At 36.9% G+C, this 14,014-nt stretch overlaps 1 protein-coding gene across 3 annotated transcripts in view; it reads right to left on the reverse strand.

Annotated features, from left to right (window-relative positions):
- DMBT1 (deleted in malignant brain tumors 1) overlaps positions 1-14,014 on the reverse strand; it is a 91,668-nt gene that overhangs the window by 47,125 nt on the left and 30,529 nt on the right. For all 3 annotated transcript variants that reach the window (XM_016427572.2, XM_016427574.2, XM_016427573.2), the window contains 6 exons: positions 12,131-12,160; positions 10,909-10,965; positions 8,269-8,586; positions 6,195-6,221; positions 3,550-3,579; positions 2,329-2,385 (listed from right to left, as the gene is read on the reverse strand). In XM_016427572.2, coding sequence (XP_016283058.2) covers positions 2,329-2,385; positions 3,550-3,579; positions 6,195-6,221; positions 8,269-8,586; positions 10,909-10,965; positions 12,131-12,160 — 519 coding nt within the window. The remainder of the gene's footprint in view (positions 1-2,328; positions 2,386-3,549; positions 3,580-6,194; positions 6,222-8,268; positions 8,587-10,908; positions 10,966-12,130; positions 12,161-14,014) is intronic.

The raw sequence follows: 14,014 nt of genomic DNA on the forward strand, positions 1-14,014 counted from the left end.
AAGGGGGAGAGAATAAAACCATTTCAGTGTCCTTCCTTACAAATGGAGTCTTGGGGCTTAGAAACTTCCTTAAAGCTCTGGAGGAGGTCAAATTCCAAACTAGGAATCTCCCTTCAGTCATGTCTTGCTCATAAAATAACACATTTAACAGGGTATACCAGAGCTCAAGTGGTAAGAGCTATATCATACAGGCATTACTCCTTCCATTGTTACCCAAGGACCTCATATACTTTTTCTTTAATCGAAGTTTGAAAATTATTGATATACCAAGCCTCATGTACCATGACTTCTCCTACATAAGTTGGTGAAGATCTCAATTGGAATGTTTATTCTCAAAATTCCGAAGGGTTTCACCTTTTCCTGTTTGTTGCATCTTAGTAGGCAGATTTCTTCTCTATAACACAGACTTTATGATGATCTTTTGTTCATGGCCCTGACTTGGATGTCCCTCGACTTTGTGGATATGATCAAAAATTACCCAAAAATTCTTCTTGTTAAAGAATATTTTTGAAGGAATTAATTGAAGAAGAAGGAAGGAAATCAGGGGGGAAGGATAAAAAAATTAAATAAAAGGTAAATGTTAAGTCCTTAAAAGGAAGGAGAGAAAAAGAGAAGATAGAAATGAAAGAAAGCCCCCAAAAAGAAAGAATGAGAAGAAATAGTTTTCTCCCCCAAAATGATGAAATACATTTCTCCTGAAAGACATATAAAATGTGAAAACTAATTTGAATCTCATTTCTCTTGAAATAAAATGCCCATCTCTATGAAAATTCGTAACTGATTTCAGAATAGAAAGCATCGATCATCTCTACACACAATGAAAAAAAGATGCTAGAAAAATACAAAAGGATTCCTTGAGCCACAGTCTTCCTTCAAGGCCAGAGTCACACTTCCAAAATGGTTCAAACCACCTCACAACAGCTTCCGGGGCATGGTACAGTGGCTGAGAACAGGGAACATGGAACAAGGGGCAATTTATGGATATTCTAGCATTGATTTTCTAGAAATGAAAAACCCATCAGCATTTAAGAAAACATGGAGAACATTGGGTCATGCAGTTAGTTGACCCTGTATGAAAGAATTTATAGCTTCCACTTAATCTCCCATATTCCTATGCGAGAATTTAAACCTACATCTACAAACATAATTTCAATGAATTCTGCAAATTCACAATCTTCTTCCTGATTTCCACATGAGCACAAAGACAACCTTCACAGAATAGCCATGATTCCTTAGAAACATGAGATGATTAGGAAAGCTCCTATCTGACTACTCATGGGTCTCTCATGATTTGTCCCCTAGGTACTTTTAAAAAGGCAAAAATTAAAAGTGGTCATGGGGTCATGAGCTTAAATTCAATCTCCCATCATAAGAAGAAATAATAAGTACTAGTTAGAGCAGGAAATCATTTCCAAAATCTTTCCCACATCATGGTCCATAGTGACCAATTTCACCCAATGAAGGTTGGGTAGGGTGACATGGAGGGAATTATTTGATTTGGAACCAGAGTCTCCATTGAAATACTCATAGAAATATATGCCATCATGCTAAGCATGAGATCTAATGGCAAGCACATGCAACATAAAAGCAAAAAAGTAAATATATTCTACAATTCATTATTAGTAGTGACTAAATGTTCATCTCTGATTAGGGACAAAAAAGATAAAAGCATAGGCTATAAGAGAGAGCTTATGAGTTTAGTTAATACTGAATTCATATTGTTTTAAATTAAATTAATTTTTAAAATTTAAGAAATTTAAGAAAATTTAAATTAATAATAATCAGTTAATATTGAGGATGACATGATCTATACCGAGATAGCGATATGGACATAAAGAATATATTTCAAAACTGAGTTAATATTAGATGAGAGGACATGAGACCAAAAGCCCAAGACTTGCAAGACTTTATCTTATACCTCCTTATATTCATGAAAGTTGTTCCTTTCTCCTTCAATGTACATTCTCATCTTCTCTGACTTTCAGAATCCTTAATTGTCTTTAAGCTGTACTCTCTATTTTGAAGCCATCCATTATCCCTTCATCAGTTCTATCTATCTCAACTTATCTTGTATCCTAACATGCATGAACCAGATATCCTATCAAACTACAGACCCTTTTAAGATAGGGATGGTTGCATTTATGCATTTGTGCTTGTAATCCTGAGCATGGGTGTTGAATACAGGAGGTCTTTAACAAATGTATGTGGAATAAGTTTAATTTAATTGAATCATTTGAAATGTAAAAGATCCTTGTCCCTCTCTACCAATACTTTTTTTCTGTCTAAACCCAAAACAAATTCACAAAATGAAAATATCGAAAAAATTACTTGGTCCAGATGTTGTTGTCTCTGTCGTGAAATCAGTTCTTGGAAATGTTGTTCCTACTATAAGAGAAAAGCATAAATTCAATGAGGGATGAAAGGGTGTCCCCTCAACATCACTGCTCACTCTCCTGTTTACTGCCACAAATATGACCATCAGAAAAACTCCCTCAGAAAGGAGGACACAATATTCTAGGTAAGTAGTGTTTTCTTATCTTTTCTGGGCCTCACTTTTTGGGGGGAGATAATGAGAAGACTGAATTCAGTGCAAATATTGTGGAAATTAAGACATTTCTTTAGTAAGCTGGAACATTACAAGCATCTGTAGAGGGCAATGGAATAGAAGAGCAAGCATAGCAAAGCAAGAGCAAAGCCCACAGAGGAAAGGGAAAAATGACAATGGGAAAAGATGAGATTGGAAAGTAGTAGGATGGGAAAAGAGAAAAAGAGAAGAAGGGAGATTATGAAAGAAAGAAAAGAAGAAAGAATGAAAATCATTGAAATTACAAATTTAAGAGATAAGAACTTGGCAGTTAACTGGTGGAAACCATGGCATCTAATGAAGTACTAAGATTAAAGGCATTAGTAAATCGCTAAAGTAAGTCAAAGTTCACTGTATAGTATAATACTAAGGAAAGAGAAAAGAAGGGAAGGAAAGAGGAGAGAAGAATGAAGAGGAAGGAAAAGAGGCCAGGAGACAGGAAAAAGCAATTGGAGAGTACATGCGATGAGAAGAGGTGAAAGAAATCAAGAAAACCTGAAATTTATAAACCGTAGAAAGAGAGCTTTACATTGAATCACATAACAATAATAAGATTAATAATATTCAGTAATAGGTATATTTACATAATAATAACATAAAGGTCAAAAATTAAAAATGCTGAACACAATAAAATAAAAATTGGACATTTTCACATTCTAGGTAGAACTTTCTCTGTACCAATATTTGTAAAACTAAAGGAATTGAAAGAACAAATCCTAACTCAACCAATGGGACCATAAAGAGCCTTTGCCAAAGGAAAGGATCTGAACCCATTTCCCTTCCCAGGCAGATTATTCAGACAGAAGCAGTACTACTTTGGGCTAAATGTTCTTAGCATAGCCTGTGCTCATCTCCTGGGCACCACTGCAGAGAAGAAGAGCAACATCTCACTAGAGCACTAGCAAATGAAGCAGGTATTTTTTCTCATATGCCATGATACTGAATAAGAAAGGAATCAGACGTACCTGGGGTCGGATAATTTGGTCTGGAGGGAACTATAAAAGGAAGAAGGTTAAATCAGACATGGATATAATTTAATTTAGAGGAAGGAATCAAGAGTAAGAACAAGTATATATATATATATATGTACATATATACACATACATCTCATATCATTCGTATTCACAGAATTTGAGATTTTGCAGGGATTCTACAAGGAATCTAGACCAAAGGCTACATGCACAGAATCTATGCTAATATAGCCAACAAATGGTTTTCCAATGTATCCTTGAAGCCTTTCTAAGAAAGCCACAGAAGGATTGCTCATTTAAAAGGGAGGGTGGCTATCACTGGGCTATACTGGCAGATTGTCTGGCCAGATAAAATTGACTACTCTTACCCACATGACAGTGAAGACTGAGTACAGAGCCCACCTTATCCAAGAACCAGTGCCAGCAAGGGCCAATTGAGAGGCACATGTAAGACATGAGAAACAGGAAACTCAAATTCTGGTCTCTATTCAGTCAGTAAAAAGCTGGTTGAAACTCAGCAAATAAGAGAGTTGGAAAACAGATCCTTCCCTGATCTTTCAAGCTCTTACTTACTATGATTTTTAGATCATGAAACAAAGGACCATCAGAGATGATCAAATGTAAGACTTTATGCAAGATATTATGAAAATGTTAAATCATTATAACTTCATGTCTACATATAAATGTGGACAGTGTCAGATATGACCATTATTAATGTTATAATAGATAACCCTGGAAATAATTAATGGTCTACTTCTGAGAATATTTTGCTGAAGATCCAGACTTCCAACACAAGATCTCCTAAAGTTATCTGACTTCAGGATCTAGACTGTTTTGTAAAGATAAAGCTGACATTGTTTCTGACAAGATCATTCCCATTCTGACAGATTGACAATTTAGCTTTAAGTTGATTGTTGCCAGGAGGGAAAGAGGACAGTCAGGAGGACTACTCCTAAATGCTACATTTTTTTTCCTAGGGAAGGAGATCAATAAGAAGATGCCCTCCATTCAGATATAGACATACATATGAGAATGTCAGATATTCCCACAGACTTCAAAATCTTGAATCTGGTGTTTTTGCATGGCCCACAATGCCTCATATTTCATCATTCACAGCTGAACCATTTTGGTTCAAGAAAGTGATGCTAGGTTATCTACTAATTGTTCCAATTCCTGATTGTTAACTATTGGGCTGTGATTCAGAACCTGTCATACATAAGATTGGGTTTGAACCATCTTACAAAAAAGACCCTCACCATGGAGCTGGAGGATGGAATGTGTAATCCCCCTGCAACGTTGCCACTTTCCAGATATTAATTATTCCTAGAACATGGAAAGGCAATCTGATTTGAAACTGTACATAGGAATTATTTTGGATGTGAGTAGCTTAATATTAATTTATGTAGGATAAACAAGATCATCATTCAGATGTTAATTATATTTCTATAGAAATGTTTTCCTTTCATTTAATGGAGGACTAAATTTCCTTCCATTCATATTTCTCTTTGTTGTCTTTTCCTTCCTTTCTTTCTTCCCTAACTTCATTCCTTTTTCCTATATCCCCTTATTTCATTCTTTCCTTACCTCTCTCCTCCCCTCCCTTTCTGTTTTCTTTATACACTCTTCTTTTTCCTCTTCCCTTTTCTCCCCATTCCAATAACTTTCTTTTGTAGGCTCAGAAGGCATATATTTTAAAACATATAGTCACATGAAAGGGAAGTAATGAATGTTGGAGGGATTGTAGCAAAATTGGGACATTAAAGCATTGCTGGTAGAGTTGAGAATTGATCTAGCCATTTGGGAAGGCAATTTGGAACTATGCCCAAAGGCCTCTAAAGACTGCCTGCCCTTTGATCCAGCCATAGCACTGCTGGCTTGGTATTCTAAAGAGATCATGAGGAAAAAGATTTAGACCAAAATATTTGTAGTTGCACTCTTTGTGGTGGCAAAAAAAAAGGAAAATCAGGGGATGCCCTTCAAAGGGGAATGGCTGAACAAATTATGGTATTTACTAGTAATGGAATACTATTGTGCTCAAAGGAATAATAAACTGGAAGAATTCCATGTGAACTGGAATGACCACCAGGAATTGATGAAGAGTGAGAAGAGCAAAACCAGGAGAACATTTACACAGAGACAAATACACTGTGGTACAAACAAATGTAATGGAATTCTCTACTAGCAACAGTGCAATAATTAAGGACAATTTGGAGAGACTTATGAGAAAGAAAACTACCAAGAGTCAGAGGAAGAATGGTGGGAATAGAAACACAAAAGAAAAGCCACAGCATCAATAATAAGAACCTATGGGGTTATGATTGGGGATATAGACTTTAAATGATCACCATAGTGCCAATATTAATGGTACAGAAATAGGACTTGAACAATGAAACATGGAAAACCCAGAAGAACTGTGGGTTGGCTACTTGAAGGCGATTAGGGGCAGGAAAAGAACATGAATCTTGTAACCATGGAAAATATTCTAAATTAATTAATTAACATTTCTAACAATAAAGAACTTATACTCACAGAAATCAGTACACTGAGAGAAGCATCATCTCATTATAGTACTAATGAAATAAGTTTTTTTTTTAATTTAAAAAAGTAATGATATTGAATAAGAAAGAAATCAGACTTACTGTTGGTTGGTAGATTTGTTGTACTGGCTTCAACAAGAGAGAAAAGGACAAATGGGAATACATTTTAGAGACAAGTTCTAGGTGAGAACAAAAAGTTGCAAAAAACTCCCAAACCACTAAGTAATCATTAAGGCATATACATAACAGAAATCAAAAATGATCAAAAGCAAATTCACACAATCATAACATTGGAGATCTGGAAAGATCCCAGAAGCCAACTAGACCACCACATACATCGATGGAATCATGATTACAATAAACTTAGCTCAGGGTTGTTCAGGCTCTTTTTGAAATCCTTAAGTTTTCACTTTTCTGTTTCCCTTTTTATGCTTCTCCAGAGTTCTGGATTGGGTCACCAAATTTCCTTTTAAGTTCTGTTTTCTTTTTAGTTAGGAATACCTGGAAGTCTTCCATTTCATAAAATAGAACACTTTTCTGCTGGGGAGTCATGCTCAGTTTCACTGAGTATAGGATTCTTGGTTGTAGTGTAGCCTTCTCTGGTGCTGGAGGTGGGTCTAGCTGTCATTACGCTCTTCAGTGGGCACTTCCAGCATGTGGACCAGCTGGAATCTAGTGGGGAGTCTCAGAGCAGTTTTTCTAACTGAATTCTGCTCCCCCTACTTTATCTTTCCCTGTTGATCTCCTCCCCACTCTGGCCATTCATTATCTCTGGCCATGTGGAAGTGGGGAGGGCTGGCATTAGGCTGCTCCCTTGCTCTGCCATGACTTCAGACTGAACATAAGGCTGCTCCAGGCTCTCAAGTTCCCTTCCCAGAGATCTCAGCATCTTGGGCTGTTCCTTGTCTGCTGTTTGTTGCCTCAGAAACGCTGGCCTACTGTGGGCTCTACCAACTCCCCACAATGTGGCCCTCAGTGGTCTACCCTCCCCTCTCAGCCCAGGGAGACTTGTCCCTCCAGCTTTCTTTTGTCTACAAGCACTTGGTTTCCTATTTTGGGGTATTTGGAGACTTTGGGTGAGCTGAGCATCCATTATCCCACCATCTTAGCTCTGAACATGCATCTCTCCCCACTCTCAAGTCCAGTAAGGCCAAATGAGGGGTCTAGAACTAAGGGCTAAGGGCATTTTACAGAAAAAGCAAGAAATCCATTTTTATTCCCAGCTCTTTGCCCCCTACCAGCAAGATGATCTTTGGCTTCTCCCTTAACATGTCTGGGAATAACTTTCCTCATCTACAGTATGTATAAGTTGGCTTAGAGGTCCTTGAATGATCCTTGGAGCTCTTGTCTTCCTTGAATCTAGATCAGGAAACTGAGTACCATCAATAAAGTGGTTTGTTTTTTTTTTATTTTTATCTGAGCAATCAGGTCATTATGTTTGGTAATTGTGCCACCAGGGCAAAGGACCATACCTGTTTCTTTCAACTGAAAGGGAAGGAAGGGTATTTTCCAAAGAGAGCTCCCTATAGAGCACATATACATAATCTCTATCTGATAAAGGTTTTTGATGTCCATAGTGCTTTACCTTGATCAGATTTAAAGGAATATTCCCTCCCCTTGAGAAGGAAAAAGAAACTGGATTCTGAAATTTTGAATTTTTTGAAATTTTTTTGGAATTTTCAAGGAATTACCAAGGGATATATGTGGTAGGATGACAGGATAATACATTTATAGCTAAAAGATGTATTAAAAGCTATCTAGTCTGTCCTTTTCCCTGGGCCTAAGAGGAAACTGGTCCAGCAGGATGAGGTAACTTGCTGAGGTTCCACAAATGAGACAGAGTCACAGTTTTCAGCTGAGCCTCTGACTCCAAAACTAGGGCTCTGTCTTGTCATCTCTACCCTTTCTCTGAGCTCTCTTTACCTTGAACAACATGCTATTACCAATAGTGAAGGAAAAGGTAATAAACTGCTTTTGGAAAGATAACTCAAGTTCTTTCCTGAAGTCTAGGGCTCACTGATCCCCAGTCCTCTTTGACTATGGTGAACTTGTGGGCATTTCTGAGGAGGAAAAACTCTCAATGTGCTCAAGAGAAGACTCTCAGTCAGCAGGAAATTGTTCCCCTGGCAGGATCCACTCTAGAAAAGGAGAAACACATGTTTCCCAGGGACAATACCTGAGCAGATGACACTGGCATCTTCAGAATGCTGACAGTTGTGGGAGAGCCACCCATTATGGGGGCAGTACCACAGGTAGGATTCATATCCAGAACACCGCACATTGTCCATGACAATTCTGCCACTGCCCGGACCAAATCGAGCATTTCCTGGAGCAGACACAGCATATCCACAGCCCAGCTGTCTGCAGACAACGTTGGCATCATTCAAATCCCAGTCATCATCACAGACAGTGCCCCAGGATCCCTGGTACAACACTTCAACTCGCCCTTGGCATCTGTCCATTCCATTCACCAGTGTCAAAGACAGATTAGAATCTGGTACAAGGAAGGAAGGGGGAGAGAATAAAACCATTTCAGTGTCCTTCCTTACAAATGGAGTCTTGGGGCTTAGAAACTTCCTTAAAGCTCTGGAGGAGGTCAAATTTCAAACTAGGAATCTCCCTTCAGTCATGTCTTGCTCATAAAATAACATATTTAACAGGGTATACCAGAGCTCAAGTGGTAAGAGCTATATCATATAGGCATTACTCCTTCCATTGTTACCCAAGGACCTCATATACTTTTTCTTTAATCGAAGTTAGCAAACTATTGATATACCAAGCCTCAAGTTCCATGACTTATTCCACATAAGTTGGTGAAGATCTCATTTGGAATGTTTATTCTCAAAATTCTGAAGGGTTTCACCTTTTCCTGTTTGTTGTATCTTAGTTGGCAGATTTCTTCTCTATAACACAGACTTTATGATGATCTTTTGTTCATGGCCCTGACTTGGTTGTCCCTCGACTTTGTGGATATGATCAAAACATTACCAAAAAATACTTTTTGTGAAAGAATACTTTTGAAGGAATTAATTGAAGTAGAAGGAAGGAAATCAGGGGGGGAAAGGATAAAAAAATAAAAAAAAAGGTAAATGTTAAGTCCTTAAAAGAAGGGAGAGAAAAATAGAACATAGAAATGAAAGAAAGCCTCTAAAAAAAGGTAAGCAGAAACAATATTCCCCCAAAAAATGATGAAATAAATTTCTCCTGAAAGACACATAAAATGTGAAAACTAATTTGAACCTCATTTCTCTTCAAATAAAATGCCCATCTCCATTAAAATTCATAACTGATTTCAGAATAGAAAACATTGATCATGTCTAGAGATAGTGAAAAAGAGAAGGTAGAAAAATACAGGATTCCTTGAGACACACTCTTCCTCCAAGGCCATAGTCATACTTGCAAAATGGTTCAAACCACCCCACAACAGCTTCAGAGCCTAGTACAGTGGCTGAGAACAGGGAACATGGAACAAGGGGCAATTTATGGATATTCTAGCATTGATTTTCTGGAATCAAAAAACTCATAAGCAGTTAAGAAAAAATGGAGAACATTGGGTCATGTAGTTAATTGACCCTGTATCAAAGCATTTATAGCTTCCACTTGATCTCCCATAATCCTATGCGAGAATTTAAACCTACATCTACAAACATAATTTCAATGAATTCTGCAAATTCACAATCTTCTTCCTGTTTTCCACATGAGTACAAAGACCCTGTCCAAAGACGACAGTCACATAATAGCCATGATTCCTCAGAAACATGAGATGATAAGGAAAGTCCTATCTGACTACTCATGGGTCTCTCATGATTTGTCCACCAGGTCCTTCCAAAAAGGCAAAAATTAAAAGTGGTCACGGGGTCATGAGCTTAAAGTCAATCTCCCATGATAAGAGGAAATAATAAGTACTAATTATAACAGGAAATAATTTCCAAAATCTTTCCCTCATCAGGGACCAGAGTGACCAATTTCACCAATGAAGATGGTATCGGGTGATATGGAGGAAATGACTTGATTTGGAACCTGAATCTCCATTGAAATACTCATAGAAATATATGCCATCATGTTAAGCATGAAATCTAATGTAAAGTACATGTAATATAAAAGCAAAAAGTAAATATAATCTTCAGTTCATTATAAATTGTGAATAAATGTTCATCTCTGATTAGCTACAAAAAAGACAAAAGCATATGCTTGAAGAGAGAACTTATGAGTTTAGTTAATATTGAATTATTATTGTTTTAAAATTAAATTAATTTAATATACTTAGAAATTTTAATTCCATTTATATGAATAATAATAACTAAATATTGAGGATGACCTGATCTATACCGAGATAGGGATATTGACATAGAGAACATATTTCAAAATTCATTTAATGTTTGATGAGAGGACATAAGATTAAAACCCCAAGACTGGTAAGACTTTATCTTATACCTCCATGTACTCATGTAAGTGGTTCCTTTCTCCTGGAATATACACCCTCATTATCTCTGCCGTTTAGAATCCATACTTGTCTTCAAGCTGTCATCTCAATTTTGAAGCCATTCATTATCCCTTGATCAATTCACATGCATGAACCATATATACTATCAAACTACAGACCCTTTGAAGATAGGGATGGTTGCATTTATGCATTTGTGCTTGTAATCCTGAGCATGGGTGTTGAAAACAGGAGGTCTTTAACAAATGTATGTGGAATAAGTTTAATTTAATTGAATCATTTGAAATGTAAAAGATCCTTGTCCCTCTCTACCAATACTTTTTTTCTGTCTAAACCCAAAACAAATTCACAAAATGAAAATATCGAAAAAATTACTTGGTCCAGATGTTGTTGTCTCTGTCGTGAAATCAGTTCTTGGAAATGTTGTTCCTACTATAAGAGAAAAGCATAAATTCAATGAGGGATGAAAGGGTGTCCCCTCAACATCACTGCTCACTCTCCTGTTTACTGCCACAAATATGACCATCAGAAAAACTCCCTCAGAAAGGAGGACACAATATTCTAGGTAAGTAGTGTTTTCTTATCTTTTCTGGGCCTCACTTTTTGGGGGGAGATAATGAGAAGACTGAATTCAGTGCAAATATTGTGGAAATTAAGACATTTCTTTAGTAAGCTGGAACATTACAAGCATCTGTAGAGGGCAATGGAATAGAAGAGCAAGCATAGCAAAGCAAGAGCAAAGCCCACAGAGGAAAGGGAAAAATGACAATGGGAAAAGATGAGATTGGAAAGTAGTAGGATGGGAAAAGAGAAAAAGAGAAGAAGGGAGATTATGAAAGAAAGAAAAGAAGAAAGAATGAAAATCATTGAAATTACAAATTTAAGAGATAAGAACTTGGCAGTTAACTGGTAGACACCATGGCATCTAATGATGTACTAAGATTAAAGGCATTAGTAAATCGCTAAAGTAAGTCAAAGTTCACTGTATAGTATAATACTAAGGAAAGAGGAAAGAATGGAAGGAAAGAGGAGAGAAGAATGAGGAGGAAGGAAAAGAGGCCAGGAGACAGGAAAAAGCAATTGGAGACTACATGCGATGAGAAGAGGTGAAAGAAATCAAGAAATCCTGAAATTTATAAACCATAGAAAAGAGAGCTTTACATTGAATCACATAACAATAATAAGATTAATAATATTCAGTAATAAGTATATTTACATAATAATAACATAAAGGTCAAAAATTAAAAATGCTGAACACAATAAAATAAAAATTGGACATTTTCACATTCTAGGTAGAACTTTCTCTGTACCAATATTTGTAAAACTAAAGGAATTGAAAGAACAAATCCTAACTCAACCAATGGGACCATAAAGAGCCTTTGCCAAAGGAAAGGATCTGAACCCATTTCCCTTCCCAGGCAGATTATTCAGACAGAAGCAGTACTACTTTGGGCTAAATGTTCTTAGCATAGCCTGTGCTCATCTCCTGGGCACCACTGCAGAGAAGAAAAGCAACATCTCACAAGAGCACTAGCAAATGAAGCAGGTATTTTTTCTCATATGCCATGATATTGAATAAGAAAGGAATGAGACGTACCTGGGGTCGGATAATTTGGTCTGGAGGTAACTATAAAAGGAAGAAGGTTAAATCAGACATGGATATAATTTAGAAGCAGGAATCAAAGGTAAGAACAAGTAGATCTGGATATATATATATATACATATATAGACATACATCTCATATCATTCATGTTCACAGAATTTGAGATTTTGTAGGGATTCTACAAGGAATCTAGACCAAAGGCTACATGCACAGAATCTATGCTAATATAGCCAACAAATGGTTTTCCAATGTATCCTTGAAGCCTTTCTAAGAAAGCCACAGAAGGATTGCTCATTTAAAAGGGAGGGTGGCTATCACTGGGCTATACTGGCAGATTGTCTGGCCAGATAAAATTGACTACTCTTACCCACATGACAGTGAAGACTGAGTACAGAGCCCACCTTATCCAAGAACCAGTGCCAGCAAGGGCCAATTGAGAGGCACATGTAAGACATGAGAAACAGGAAACTCAAATTCTGGTCTCTATTCAGTCAGTAAAAAGCTGGTTGAAACTCAGCAAATAAGAGAGTTGGAAAACAGATCCTTCCCTGATCTTTCAAGCTCTTACTTACTATGATTTTTAGATCATGAAACAAAGGACCATCAGAGATGATCAAATGTAAGACTTTATGCAAGATATTATGAAAATGTTAAATCATTATAACTTCATGTGTACATATAAATTTGGACAGTGTCAGATATGACCATTATTAATGTTATAATAGATAACCCTGGAAATAATTAATGGTCTACTTCTGAGAATATTTTGCTGAAGATCCAGACTTCCAACACAAGATCTCCTAAAGTTATCTGACTTCAGGATCTAGACTGTTTTGTAAAGATAAAGCTGACATTGTTTCTGACAAGATCATTCCCATTCTGACAGATTGACAATTTAGCTTTAAGTTGATCGTTGCCAGGAGGGAAAGAGGACAGTCAGGAGGACTACTCCTAAATGCTACATTTTTTTTCCTAGGGAAGGAGATCAATAAGAAGATGCCCTCCATTCAGGTATAGACATACATATGAGAATGTCAGATATTCCCACAGACTTCAAAATCTTGAGTCTGGTGTTTTTGCATGGCCCACAATGCCTCATATTTCATCATTCACAGCTGAACTGTTTTGGGTCAAGAAAGTGATGCCAGGATATCTACTAATTGTTCCAATTCTTGAATGTTTACTATTGTGCTGTGACTCCGAAACTGTCATACATAAGATTGAGTTTAAAATCCTCTTACAATAAAGTCCCTCACCAAAGACCTGGAGGATGGAACATGTAATCTCAGTGCAACTTTCCTACTCTTCAAATATTCATTATTCCTAGAATATGGAAATGCCATCTGGCTTAAAACTGTACATACGAATTATTGTGAATGTGAGTAGCTGAATACTAATTTATGTGGGATAAACAAGATGACCATTCAGATGTTAATCACATTTCTATAGAAATGTTTTCCTTTCATTTATGGAGGAGTAAATTTCCTTCCATTCATATCTCTCTTGGTTGTCTTTTCCTTCATTTCTTTCTTCCCTAACTTCATTGATTTATTCTATCTCCCCTTATTCCATCCTTTCCTTTCCTCTCTCCTTCCCTCCCTGTCATTTTTCTTTATCCATTCTTCTTCTTCCTCCTTGTACCCTTTATCCCCATTCCAATAACTTTTTTTCTAGGCTCAAAAGTCATATATTTTAAAACTTATAGTCACACACCAGAGGGAAGTATTGAATGTTAGAGGGGTTTTGGCAGAATTGGCACATTAATACATTGCTAGTGGAGTTGTAAATTGATCCAGCCAATCTAGAAGGCAATTTGGAACTATGCCCAAAGGGTGCTACATCACTGCCTGCCTTAAAAAAACAAACAAACAAACAAAA

This window comes from Monodelphis domestica, chromosome 1 (assembly GCF_027887165.1).
Source record: "Monodelphis domestica isolate mMonDom1 chromosome 1, mMonDom1.pri, whole genome shotgun sequence".
Taxonomy (NCBI): Eukaryota; Metazoa; Chordata; class Mammalia; order Didelphimorphia; family Didelphidae; genus Monodelphis; species Monodelphis domestica.